The sequence below is a fragment of the Pseudorca crassidens genome, chromosome 2 (assembly GCF_039906515.1).
Source record: "Pseudorca crassidens isolate mPseCra1 chromosome 2, mPseCra1.hap1, whole genome shotgun sequence".
NCBI lineage: Eukaryota > Metazoa > Chordata > Mammalia > Artiodactyla > Delphinidae > Pseudorca > Pseudorca crassidens.
Genome location: NC_090297.1, coordinates 8,519,373 through 8,532,560, shown reverse-complemented (window position 1 = coordinate 8,532,560; position 13,188 = coordinate 8,519,373). Strand labels below are relative to the sequence as shown.

Genomic DNA, 13,188 nt, shown 5'->3' with positions numbered 1-13,188 from the left:
CCCTATCTTAGATAAACTCGCTCTCAGACAAATTATGAGCCACCAGGCCATAGAAACAACAAATGACCAGTCACTTCTCAATTATATCACACAGTCAAAAGTACTTTTTCTTTAAAGGCTCCCGGTTCAAGGCAGGCCCCTATCATCCAGTTCCTCCGCAGCCTCCAGCTAACCTAAGGGGCTAGAGAGAAAGATGGAGGTGATATCTGTTAACCCGACTGTATAATTCCTTTTCTTCAGGGGGCAGCTCCACCAGCAGTGCTGTGAAAAGTGGACCCTGGTTAATGATGAGACCCAAGCCAAGATGGCCCGGATGGCTGCTGCAGCTGCATGGGGTTTAGGTAAGGCTCCCCTCCCAGGCACCCAGTCAAGGTGAGGACAGTGAGGCTGGGGGCTCGCATCTGAAAAGTGTGGCACTGTGGCTGCAAGCAGAGATGTCAGGGCTATAGAAGCATAAAACTGTTCACGTCCACTTCTCCCTCCTCCATCTGTCCTTTCTACCTCATGACTTTGACTAACTTTGTTAGATGTGTCTAATAATGGCTATTCACAGGGAGGCTTAGGAAAACAGTGATCAGGCATCAAAACTGAGATATTTAGTGAAGTTTGTTTGTCATCTGGCTCCATCATGATTAGCCTTTTTCCATATTTCTGCTGTGCATGGGGTCACCACCTCATGATCCAGTATGGTTGCTGGAGCTCCACCAACATGTCTCTATCCTGCAGGAATAATGAGAGAAGTCAGCTGTCTATCTCCTTTTATTTCTTAACTTTTATTATAGAATTTTCCCAACAAATACAAAAGTGACTAGTAAAATGAACCCCTATATGCTGTTCACCTTCAACAGTTATAAACATTCTGGCAGTTTTGTTTTCTCTGTTCTCCTCCTTGCTGCCCAGCACTCAGCCACCTTCCTCCCATTCCCTGAGTGTTTTCAAGCAGCGATTTCCTAAAAACTTCCCGCAGACAAGTGTCGTTTTCTGACGTCAGACCCCAGCAGAGAGGATTCCCAGTGTCTGTTCCAGGGATGTTCTCAGTAAGAGGGGAAAGGGCCCATGGATGTCCCAGGTGGAAGCTGCACCTGTGGAGTCCAGAGGAAGGTTACATAACATGCACCTCCATTCTCACCCTCTGAGTCACAGAGCTTATATCCTTTCCTTTCTTGAGCTCTGAGCTGGATCCAGAACGTTTTTCAAAACCAAACTGCTTCCTGAGGAGTCATCATTTGTTATTTGCTTTTGCCCAGAGGCGTAGAGAATGGGTGCACCAGTGGTCTGGAGTGAAAGGCAGGAAAAGGCCTCGTAAAATCAGCAGCCCTGCAGTCTGCGGCTAATGAAGCTGGTATCTTTCCTGCAGATGGTTTTGGAAATCCTGGCATTTGATACATGCTCACCCCAGCAGGGGAAGTGACTGTGTCTTTCCAGATGCCACCATTTCCCCAGTCTGCCCTGATATGACACTACTGTGCTGTGACCTAGCCCATCTTTCTGTTGTAACAGAGCCTCTTAAGATATTTATCTCCTCCCTCTGAGGCAAAGGTACTACCAGAGTGAGACAAGCAAACTGTTTGTCTCATCCTGTCCCCTGTCTGGATAATGGCCATATCAGTTGTTTAGGGGGAAGTGTAATGTCCAAGGTACCATTGAACTGTGAGATCCTCCGTTGGTTGGGAAGAAAGCTCTTCCATCTCACCTAGAGAAAGCTGGGCGAATTCTCCAGGTTAATGAGGTGCTGCGTGGCACCCTCCTGACCTGTGCTTATGTGGCTCCTTCCATCTTTCATGGAACTCCCTGGGGCAGCAGTGGAGGCCTGTGTTTGGAAGACAGATGTGGCCTTGTTAAACTGGCGCTCAGCCTCACAGAGTGTAGAGGCTCTGCAGGATTCGGCTACAGCAGGCTCAAGTGTGTCCTGTTTGAACCCCAAGCTAAATTCACGTAACAGTGACAAGGCCTATTTGAGCTGCTGCCTTCAGCTCAGCAAGCTGACCACCCTAATGCTTTTCTGTGTGTGCGTGTGCGTGCGTGTAGGTCAGTGGGACAGCATGGAGGAGTACACCTGCATGATCCCTCGGGATACCCACGACGGGGCGTTTTACAGAGCCGTGCTGGCGCTGCATCAGGACCTCTTCTCCTTGGCGCAGCAGGTACAGACCTCCATGTACCCAGACCACCTACAAAGGGAAGGTAATCGCATACACCCTGTCCGCGCCTGGCACGTGGCGCCTGTGTAAACAGGCTGTTGTACTTCAGCTCTGGCGTTTGGCTCTGTGGCCTCGTTAGAATGGCTTCGGAGCGCAAGGCTCGGTAAGAAGATGACTCCCAGCATATCAGCCGGGGCCACTTTCTGCTCTGAGAGAGGGACACGTGTTCCAGAAGTTACCGTTTAGATTGCTTTTGGAGTTGGCTTCTTGGGTCATCGTTGCATCCTTTTTACCATGTTGCTTTAGCACTGCTTGTGTTAGAGAGAAACTGTTTTACCAAAGGAGAATTCAGAGAGCAGCATGCCCCCTTCTGCAGCAGAAGTCAGTCACAAGGTTCTTCTGGCTCTGCAGGCGTGTCACACACTGGTTGGTTACCTTTTAGGAAAGTTAGCACTTGATTTGGATATCCTGTGCTGTCTTGCAGAATAAAATAACGAGGTAATCACATCCAGCCTGTCAGGCACCGGACTGTCTTGGGTGAGGTGCTTGGGTAAACGACCTGAGCGCTACCGGATGGGGACATAGTCATATAAACCTTAAACATTCAAAAAGGAAAAGCTCCACATGCAGGGGTTTTAATTGATGAAACAGAGAAGACCCAAACTGCAGTCCTATGGCATCCCCACCGCCCCAGGCTCTGATTTACACGATGAGAACTGAGACCTGGGTCATTCCGGTCACAGGCACAAAAGCTCCCATTTACATGGAGAGGATTGGCATTCTTCTGCCAATTTCAGAGGCACTCCCTCAGGAGGACAAGGCGCTTAAAAGCCAGAGACAACCAGCTGGGCCATTTGAGTGCTTTCACAGTCTGTTCTTCCCAGCATGCCCAGCATGGCGAAGGTGAAAGAAGGTAGATCCACAAGCTGTCCTCTTGAGATGCAAGAAAACAGTGATTCTGTTTCTAAGCATGAATTTTCCTTCCTTTGTTAAACAGGATCTAAGATGTTAAGCTTTTGGCTGCCATACATTTCTGTCTTTTCTGAGAAATCAGATAATGCTCTTCTCTAGGCTTTCAAATCTGGTAAAAGGTTTCTCCCCTCCTTCAGTGAACTTTTCTCTTTATCACTAGGATTTCAGTGAGACAGGTAACTTCTGCAGCTAGTTGGGAAGCCTGAAAATCACAGCCCTCCCTTCCTTCAGCTCCCAAGTCCACAGCTCAATTCCAGGGCTTCTCTTTTTCTCTTCCAGTGCATCGACAAAGCCCGGGACCTGCTGGACGCTGAGTTAACTGCGATGGCAGGAGAGAGCTACAGCCGGGCGTATGGGGTGAGTGTGGACCGTCTGCACGGTGCAGGGTTGGAAGCACATTTCAGTTCTTTTTGCAGAGTGGGCTCGTGAGGACACACAGGCTGCCGAGAGCATGCCTGTGGGACCAAAAAGAATGACTGAACTGAAGCCTGGCTTTCGAATTGTTCACGCTGTGTTAAGTTGGAATGCGATTTGCTTCCATCAGGCCATGGTTTCTTGCCACATGCTCTCCGAGCTGGAGGAGGTCATCCAGTACAAACTTGTCCCCGAGCGCCGGGAGATCATCCGCCAGATCTGGTGGGAGAGACTGCAGGTGAGCCTGGTAGAAAGCCCCGCTTAGCCTGCCCCGTCCTCCCCTGCTCAACATAAGCTTCCTGCTTCCTCACAGAGGTTCCGTTTGCATTCAGAGCAGAACACCCACAGGCTTCTCACCTAATAGGCCTCTAGCTGCGAGAGAATGACCTCTTTTTCAGCCTCCTTTTACCCTTCTCTAGGAAGGAAAGAAAAAATTTTTTTTTTCTTTCTTTTTTGGCTGCACTGCACAGCTTGTGGGATCTTAGTTCCCCAACCAGAGATTGAACCTGTGCCCCCTGCAGTGGAAGCGCAGAGTCCTAACCACTGGACCACCAGGGAATTCCCAAAAGAAAATATCTTTAATAAGTGACATAATGGCCAGCCAGTTGAGAATCTTGACCTCAAAATCAGTGGTTCTCAACTTTAGCCACACAATAGAATGACCTGGAGAGCTTTTTTTTGCCTTTTTCAAAAAATAAATTTATTTATTTTATTTATTTATTTTTGGCTGTGTTGGGTCTTCGTTGCTGCGCACGGGCTTTCTCTGTTTGCGGCGAGCGGGGGCTACTCTTCGTTGTGGTGCCCGGGCTTCTCATTGTGGTGGCTTCTCTTGTTGCAGAGCACGGGCTCTAGGTTCATGGGCTTCAGTAGTTATGGCTTGCGGGCTCTAGAGCACAGGCTCAGTAGTGGTGGCTCACGGGCTTAGTTGCTCCACGGCACGTGGGATCTTCCCGGACCAGGGCTCGAACCTGTGTCCCCTGTATTGGCAGGCGGATTCTCAACCACTGCACCACCAGGGAAGCGCCCTGGAGAGCTTTTAAAAATCTGGATACCCAGACCACTTCCCAGACCAAATAAACAAAATTTCTGGGGATAGACCCAGGATCAGTATCTTTTCAGCCTTCCCAGATAATTCCAGGATGTGACTGACGCTGAGAACCACTGCTCTAAATCCACTTGCTGACTGCCTGCATCCAGCCCTTTAAGTGGGGTGGCCTGATGTGTTCATTTATTGACCCCTGCCATTTACAGTTCCTCAGGTCATAGTCATCCCATAATCTCTGTGCAGACTTTTTTCCACTGAAGTTTCCCCTCATCGAGAAACTTTTCCAAGTCTTCCATCAGTATTCTCGTTGTACATTCTGATCATTGTAGCTTGAGGAGCTGTCAATTCCAGATCTGGGAGTCAGGAGTCTTAAGTGTCCTTGGAAAGGACAGTTCTCCCATTCTTTGAGTAGGGAGGAGAAGTTTGTTGGCAAATCCTTCACTGCTCCAGAAGCCACTTGTCCCCCTGCTTGTCATAATCAACCTTCGTCGATTTTAAGCTGTTTCCTCTTGACCCAATCCACACTTAATTCCAAATTCTGTCCCCAGACAAGTTGAGGTTTGTGCTTCCAACTTTTCAGTAGGCTGTGGCAGAGCCTTTTGACTCCAAGTTGCATTCCTGTCCACGAAGTTCCAGGCACATTCCACTGGAAAGGAAAAGAGCGGGGCAAAGGATTGCCTATGAATACAGTCGTTTATGCTCTGAAATGAGCACATGCAGTTCTTTCACATGTTTTATTAGCAATTATGAAGTGCCCAGTGAATGTTTTGATGGAAAATTGTCCATTGAACCCCAGAAAGGAATTCCACAAAGCCAGAATTTCCCACTTGACTCGTACACACCCTGGTGTTTTTAAGTGCCTATAATGAGGTGAAGAGTTTCCAAATCAGAGATCTGATGAATCTTCTGCCATTCTAACAAGTGGGCAAAATAGAGGCTTGGAAGGGGGGTAGATTAAATGAGTCTCAGAAGGGACCCGTGTTTGACTTTACTGTGTCCAAGATACCATCATCATCTTAGGCCTTCATGACTTTCCTACCTTAAGACAGGAAGATGCTTTTAGGTTTCCAGGGGCCAAGTGATTTCAGCATCTGGGAGAAACTAGCAGATGATGAGAAGTCACCAAAACAGTCACTCAGTGTACTTTTTTCTGTTTTTCTAACTTTGCAAATTACTGTCGTTACACATAACAGGACAGAAAATTATGGTCCAAGGCCTAAAAATACAGCGTTAACTTTGTGGTAGGAATTTGGCTCTTGTGGATGGCTTGCTGTCAGAACACTCAACCAACTGCCTAGGCTGGAAGAGTGCCATTTTGCGATCAATTAAACTGAACTCCCCAGCCAGTGGCTCCCGCGGGGCAGTTTGAGAGGTCAACCTTACTTGCATTGGGTCTTTTCTTGCCTTGGGTTCTTTATTCAAGCTCAGATTGTGTCCTGTCATGTTTAAAAGCCTGCAACCATTGTCGCTAGACTTTTAGACTTACCTCCATGGAGGACAGCTTGTTGTTTGGTTTCATGGAACTCTCTGATGAAGTGATCTCAGAAACCCATCTCCCCTGGTGTTTGTCTCTGACTCTGACTTATTCTCAGGAAGGTGGAGGAGGAGAGGCTCGCTCTGTTCTCAACAGTCTTTTGATATAAAATTAGCTTAGCCCCTTTGATAATGATTAATTCACTTTGTTTCTTTTTAGTTTAAAAGAATTTATATGTGTGAATGAATGAGTCCCTTTCCCTTCTATGTGCAGTTTTTGATCTGAGACGAATAAAAATGTAGAGGAAAGACAAGGTCACGATCTGAGTGCAAGTTTGGCTCTGATAACTTCAGAAATATAAACACCACCAACTTTCAAACAACATCAATTGAAAATTTAATTATTTCAATTTTGTTTACACTTAATTAGTTTTTTAAATTTTGAATGATACATTTTAAATTTAATTTCTTTGTCAGTGATAGGCATCTTCAACCAGAGAGACTGAAGCAAAAAATTAAAGCTAAAAATACATTATTTACAATTCAGAAAAGAAATTTAAATAATTTAGTTCATTTAAGCCTCACCATGGCCCCATGAAGTTGGTACCATTTTTATCCCATTTTACAGATCAGTCACAGAGAGGTTAAGTAATTTGTCCAAAGTCACATAGGTAGTACAGTGGACGGGCCAGAATTCAGGTTCCAGAGTCCTTGTTGTACTGCTTCTCGAATTTTGAGAAGTTCCTAAGAGGTGTTTCACTCACAGTACCTTTCACTTGATAAAGATGAGATTACGAAAATGAATCTCTTTTTTGTTTCAGGGTGGGTTTCACTGTTGCTTGTGAGGGGCTAAGTTATAGCAGAGCATGTGTCTAATCCTCGCTTCTGGACGTTCCAGGGCTGCCAGCGTATTGTGGAGGACTGGCAGAAAATCCTCATGGTGCGGTCGCTAGTGGTCAGCCCTCACGAGGACATGAGGACCTGGCTCAAGTATGCAAGCCTGTGTGGCAAGAGTGGCAGGCTGGTGAGTGTCCCCACCGTTGGGTAGGGTGGGAGTCTGAGGGGGTGCTCCTGGCCCAGTGCTGTGTATAACCCCAACCTCTTGTTTTGAAGGCTCTTGCTCATAAAACCTTAGTGCTGCTCCTGGGAGTTGATCCATCTCGGCAACTTGACCACCCTCTGCCAACAGTTCACCCCCAGGTGACCTACGCCTACATGAAAAATATGTGGAAGAGCGCTCGCAAGGTCTGTGCTGGAATCCTGCAGGAGACCACATTTCTCCAGAATGCTCGCCTAATCTGCTGCTCACTGCCTCCTCCAGGCCCGAAAGGAAACAGCGTCCAAACCACCATGCCAGGGAGTTCACTCCTGTCAGGAGGCTATTTGGCCTCATTTCAAAAAGTGAATCATATTCAAGGAGGTGCACATACACCATTGATCAAACCACCGAGTGCGATCACAGTTCTATTTACTAGCAGCTAGAATGTGCTAAAACATAGAAAAAATTTCTGGGTTGTGTTTTTCCCCCTAAGAGAAGTACCCAAAAAAGCATGTTTGTGAAAACACAGACTGAAACTTTCGTAAGACCAACTTGGTTTTTCAGACTTCTCGTCTCCTCTCCTGTCGTCAGTTTGGGATTCAGAAGCAGCAACACCCAGAGTGTGATGCTGAAACCAGTGGGGAAAGTCACCTTGAAGCCAATGTAGAATTCCTCTGACTTTATTTACAGACAGGTCCTTGGGAAATAGATGTGGCTTCTTTTTTGTTTTTATTTTTTAAAACAATCTCCCCGGACGATGGTGATGATTAACAAAAAGTAGGCCCTGGAGGCAAAATCAGCGCCTGCTTTGGCTCCCCCATCATCGTCCTCATGAAACAGAAGAGGGAGTCCCAGCTCTCCTCTCCCTGTTGTTGTCCCCACAGTGTCCCTGAGATGAGAAAGGAATGCAGAGCAGCCGCTGGAGCTGTGGCTGTGGAAGATGTGATAAAATCGCAGTGGAGTCTCGGCTGAAGGCTTACTTGGGAGATCCCTGGGCTCTGTCAGAAGCTGATTTCTTTTGTGGGTGCTGGATCCTGTGACTCTGAATGCCACCCAGAGTGGGAGCCACAGCCCTGCACCACGCACTGGGTCTTTGATTGGGGCACACTTCAAATATCATGGCCCAAGTGTCCTTCTCCAAATGTGCAGTTTGGGGTTTTTTCTTTTATTGTTGTTTAAGGGGGGGTTGTTTTGTTTAGTCCCTGTGAGCCTCCCAGGCCAGAGCACTTCTGATTCAAAGCCTGGCCTTCCTCCAGGCAAATGAGAAAATCAGAAGGTGCTGGATCTGGATATAGTCTGGTTTCCTTCCTATATGTAGCCTCCAAGTCTTTGAATGTCTTGCCGAAGGCAGGCGGAAGGAGGGTTTTGGCTAATATTTCAACCACGGAGTGGCTTCTTTCAACATAGGACCACAGCCCAACTTCTCCACAGATTATGGCCTTTTCTTAGGAACCCAGATTCTGGAGGGAGACCATAAAACCACGTGGATTAAAGATTGAGAAATCTATTTAAAATTAGGTGCTTGAACTTCAAGCCCGGAGCTAGAGATGCCGCATCTTCGTAAGAGCTTAGGGGCTACTCCAAGAAAACTGCCTACTTAATAATAATTGTGCTATTGAACAAGTCACTTTACTTCTCTGAGCACTATGTTCTTCCTCCATAAATAAGGACTGTACTCTCTGCTTTGCCTGAGGCAGATGGAAATGGGGAGAAGCAGATCCCGTTCTGCAGGAAGACATCAGGCGATAGGTGTATGTCCACTGTTTTTCTAGACAAGACAGTTCACAGAATCTAGAGACAGGCTGGTTCCTTCTGTGAAATTTCACTAAGCCGAGAACATAGTTCTGGCCCACAAACGACGCAGGCAGTCAAGAGCCAGAATAGTCTGCCCAGCTTACACTCTGGGCCTGAGAGAAACCCCTTCCTCCAAGCGAGCGGTCCATCGTCCGTAAGAGAGAAAGAATCATGTTTCCCCCTCCTCGCTTCCTGGGGATGGAGAAAAGAAGGCGTTTTTAACAGAACATTTTTAATTCCTTGGAAATAAGTTGCCTCCATGCCACAGAGTAGAAAGATACTAGAGTCTCCCATGCTGGGTAAACTGACTAAACCTAACATTGGGCTTCAAATCCAAACTAATGCCCAGCCTTCCCGGTTTTGGCAGTTTTCGTTTTGTTCTTGTAGAGTCTCCCGAAGAGAATTTAAACTCTCTCTGGACAGTCAGTGACACAGAGCCTGTGGGCTCTGGAAAGCACCTGGCATCCGAGTTCCTAGTTCAGTTCTTAACCATCTTACCTGATGTACACACTAACCACCCTGAGTTACCTTCCACCTTTTTCATGAGGGATCACTTAAGGACTCCCTCCCAATTCTTTTTTCTCTTCCTAATCAGATTTAAGTCTAGCCAGTGTAGTTCCCATAGAAGAAAAACTAAAGGAACACTTATCACTTCCCAGGTGTGAGATGCTGGTATAGCTCATTTTTCACAGCCACTGGTGAGGGGTGGAACTCTGAAGACAGATGTCTGAGGGACACAGGTGTCTTGGTAACTGTTAGAACATCTGTGTTTCTGCCCTGCCCTCGTGCGTGGATTAGCTGCCTGCTAAATCATTGTCACGTCATTCTGCCTCTGGGTTAAGCCCTCTCGACGCCAGGTAATTAATTAATTCCTTATATATTAAAAGTATCTAAGGTTGGTCCTGGCCCCCAAGCCAGGGAGTTTCAATTTTCCTTCAGGGCCATCATTACTGACATGTTTCTATTCAAAAAAAGAAAAAAAAAGACTCTTACGTGATTTACAGTAAGGAAATCATTCTGACATTTATTTGAAGTGTTGGGTTTTTTTCTCTCCTTTTCTGTAGCAAAGAACACATTCTCTTTTTCACATTTATCACGATGCTAGTATGTGTGGCCATGGCAGGCTTATACAAATGGCTTGTAACTGACTCTCAGATCTCTGACTCTGTCTCTGCTCTTCCCTAGTTCCACTATCTGTTACCAACCCAGATGCCTTCTGCTCACTTTGTATAAAATCACATAGTGTAAAGAGATGTAACTGCTGGAGGACGCTCTGCAGATTTTGCTCCTAAGCCACCCTATTCAACTAAATGTTTGCTTGGGTAGTGTCCCCCCCATGCCACTTTGATGTATGAGGGGCCTCACCCCATCTCTCTGTTCTATTTGGGTACTGAGGGTTCTGTCAGATTTTTAAAAATATTTTATTGAGATATAGTTGATTTACAATGTGGTATTTCTGCTATACAGCAAAGTGATTCAGTTATACATATATATACATTCTTTTTCACATTCTTTTCCATTATGGTTTATCACGGGATCTATCACATTTTTTTAAACTGTAATTTTTGCTACGCTAGTGTCCAAGGTACCACAGTGTTTTAAACACATGCTGAAGTTTTACTAGCCTGAAACAATTCCCCATAAGCCTGATTTCCCCCAGGGCAATATATTGATAGTGAAGTGAGCAGTGGTTTGAGATTACTTCATATGAATTGTTTTTGGGGGTAGTCAGGCGAGTAGTTTTTCTAAGGCTTATGAAGACTTGTAATTACAGTTGGCCAAGGAGAGCTAAGACTTGCGTTGAAAAAATATGAATCTTCTTGAAAAGCCCAGCCATCTCTCAGCATCACACCCCGGTCCTCCATTCCTCGGGGTCCTCACCCTGTGTTCTAGGGTGTTCCGTTGGGAGAGGGTTGGCTTAGGTGCCTGTGAACAGCAGTTCCTGTCCCCTGAGGTTGGGCCCAGTGCCAAGTGGTTCCCTGTGCCTTTGTCCTGCTACAGATCGATGCCTTCCAGCACATGCAGCACTTTGTTCAGACCATGCAGCAGCAAGCCCAGCACGCCATCGCCACCGAGGACCAGCAGCACAAGCAGGAGCTGCACAAGCTTATGGCCCGGTGAGCTCCCCAAGGCCGGGCCCGCCGCATGCCAGCCCTGCCCCACCGGCAGCCTCTGCTGCAAGGGCCGTGGCTCCCGGAGCAGCCGCTCGCTTACATCTCTCACCGTTTCCAGCAGGGGTCCCAGGCAGCCGTCGAATGGCGCTACTCCAAAATCTCTGCCGCTTACTTTCCCAGGACCCAGCAGCCCAGCAGCACCTGTGTGCTGCTCTCCTGGTGTCTGGCTTTAGAGTTTGATACGCTGCTACTGCCAGACACGCTGCTAATTTGATGTGTGACTTTAGATAAGTGACTTAACCTCTTTGTGCCTCGGCTTCCTCGTTATATAAGAAGGGGATAGTGAGAGTTCCTTTTTCCTAGGGTGGAATGAAATGGTGTGAGGATTAATGGAAAGAATACATCAGGCCTTTAGCACAGAACCTGGAATAGCTTAGCAATCAGTAAAAGGAAAAAGTAAGGGAGAAGCCATATAGCAATCAAAAGAAAAATTGCTCTCAACAGCTACCACCCACCATAATGAATGTGGGGGAGATAGGTCCATTCAGACCTCCGTGTGCCAGGTACCTGGTTTATGCTAGCATTGAAAGACAGAGGGCAAGAAAAGACCATCCCTTGAAAAACTTGATCCCCAAAGCCTGTCTTTTTCCTTCCATGTGGCTAAGAATTCTGACGGCTCCCTCATGTTGCTTCCCGAGAGGAGGAATAAATATCAGGGAGGCTTTGGTGCTCCTGCAACGTAATTCATTGTTCTCCTTGAAAGGCTCTTCTGAGGAGGGGGCAACCTGGGGGCTTGTTTCTGTGTTTTCAGATGTTTCCTGAAACTCGGGGAGTGGCAGCTGAACCTGCAGGGCATCAACGAGAGCACGATCCCCAAAGTCCTGCAGTATTATAGCGCCTCCACGGAGCACGACCGCAGCTGGTACAAGGTAACCAGAGACGGGAACCTCCCGCTGCCTCCTCCAGAAGCCTGCCTGTGCACCCTAGTGGCTCGTGCTTTACAGCAAGGCCTTGGTGGCCTGGTCTGATACCGCGAATTGGCTTTTTTGAGTGCTGGGAGCCAGTTTGTTAGAGGCCCTTTCCACGTCTAATTGATAGATTCTTTGACTTGAAAAAGACTTATTATGCCGTGAGTGTGTGCGTGGCTCTGGGGATGCTGTTGTTTTATAGACGCTTGGCGGCTTGTTTTCCTAGAGCATCTGCACACATGGTTAGTCTCTGGGACTTGTGTCTTCCCTTGGGTCATCTGTTCCTTCCCAGCTTCTTTCTGATTCCCATCCCTTTCTGCTCCTCATCTAAGAACTGAACTTTCTGTTTTTATTGGAAAGCTCCGGGTAACATCCTGTTATATCATAGGAAATTTTTCAAGAAGATAAACAGAATTAGAAAATGTATAAAAGATGTGATTGACTGGGAGAGGACTGAGTCTTGGGCGTATACGTCTTTGGTGAGAGCACACATTCTCATGTTTTTCTCTCTTTTCTGAGGGGCCTCCTGGTAAGAGCTTCGTGGTGTGGCAGGGGTCCTCCATTTCTCTCCGGTGTCTCCTTAACCGGCTGATACTGTGTGAATTAATCCCTCTGGGATCCAAACCTGCATCTGGAGACCACAGAAACATCAACGAAATTCTTATGCTGCTTTAAGCATGCTTCAATCTGATCTGAAAAATGCTCATTTTGTGAAAGCAGCAGTAATTATTCTCTCTAGGACAGCTTCAGTCTGAGGCTGGAAGAATATGTCCAGTGAACCCTTGGTCAGTTGGAACCTTACTAATTAGAACTGTGTCCTAACCAGATTACTTTTCTTCATTCAGCTTTTCAGAAAGAAACAAATCACAAGTAAAAAACTGGCTCCAGGACTTTTAGTTTTAGTTTTTTCCTAGCTTGGGCCCTTTTGGGTCTATACTGTCTGGTACCATCAGTGGTGTATGTTAGTCCCATGTGCATGCAGAACTCTTTCTGTCTTGTTCAGCGGGACCCCTAGCTCATAGTACATATGTAAGAGGTATTTGTCGAATAAACAAAAGTATGGGAAAACTGAGCCTGGGTCATTGTAGGATTCTTACTCATCAAATAGAGGTTGATTATGATCAATCTACTCTGCTTAGCTGGGGAAATGGACACTTCCATGTTAAAGAAAGGTTTTTAGCAAGGGATGCAAAGGAATTTACTGATTATCCAGAAAGTCCAACTATGA

At 46.6% G+C, this 13,188-nt stretch overlaps 1 protein-coding gene across 3 annotated transcripts in view; it reads left to right on the top strand.

The window, feature by feature from the left end:
• MTOR (mechanistic target of rapamycin kinase) overlaps positions 1-13,188 on the top strand; it is a 117,120-nt gene that overhangs the window by 83,190 nt on the left and 20,742 nt on the right. For all 3 annotated transcript variants that reach the window (XM_067720395.1, XM_067720386.1, XM_067720384.1), the window contains exons 31-38: positions 241-341; positions 2,029-2,144; positions 3,393-3,470; positions 3,658-3,765; positions 6,944-7,069; positions 7,159-7,290; positions 10,880-10,995; positions 11,804-11,921. In XM_067720395.1, coding sequence (XP_067576496.1) covers positions 241-341; positions 2,029-2,144; positions 3,393-3,470; positions 3,658-3,765; positions 6,944-7,069; positions 7,159-7,290; positions 10,880-10,995; positions 11,804-11,921 — 895 coding nt within the window. The remainder of the gene's footprint in view (positions 1-240; positions 342-2,028; positions 2,145-3,392; positions 3,471-3,657; positions 3,766-6,943; positions 7,070-7,158; positions 7,291-10,879; positions 10,996-11,803; positions 11,922-13,188) is intronic.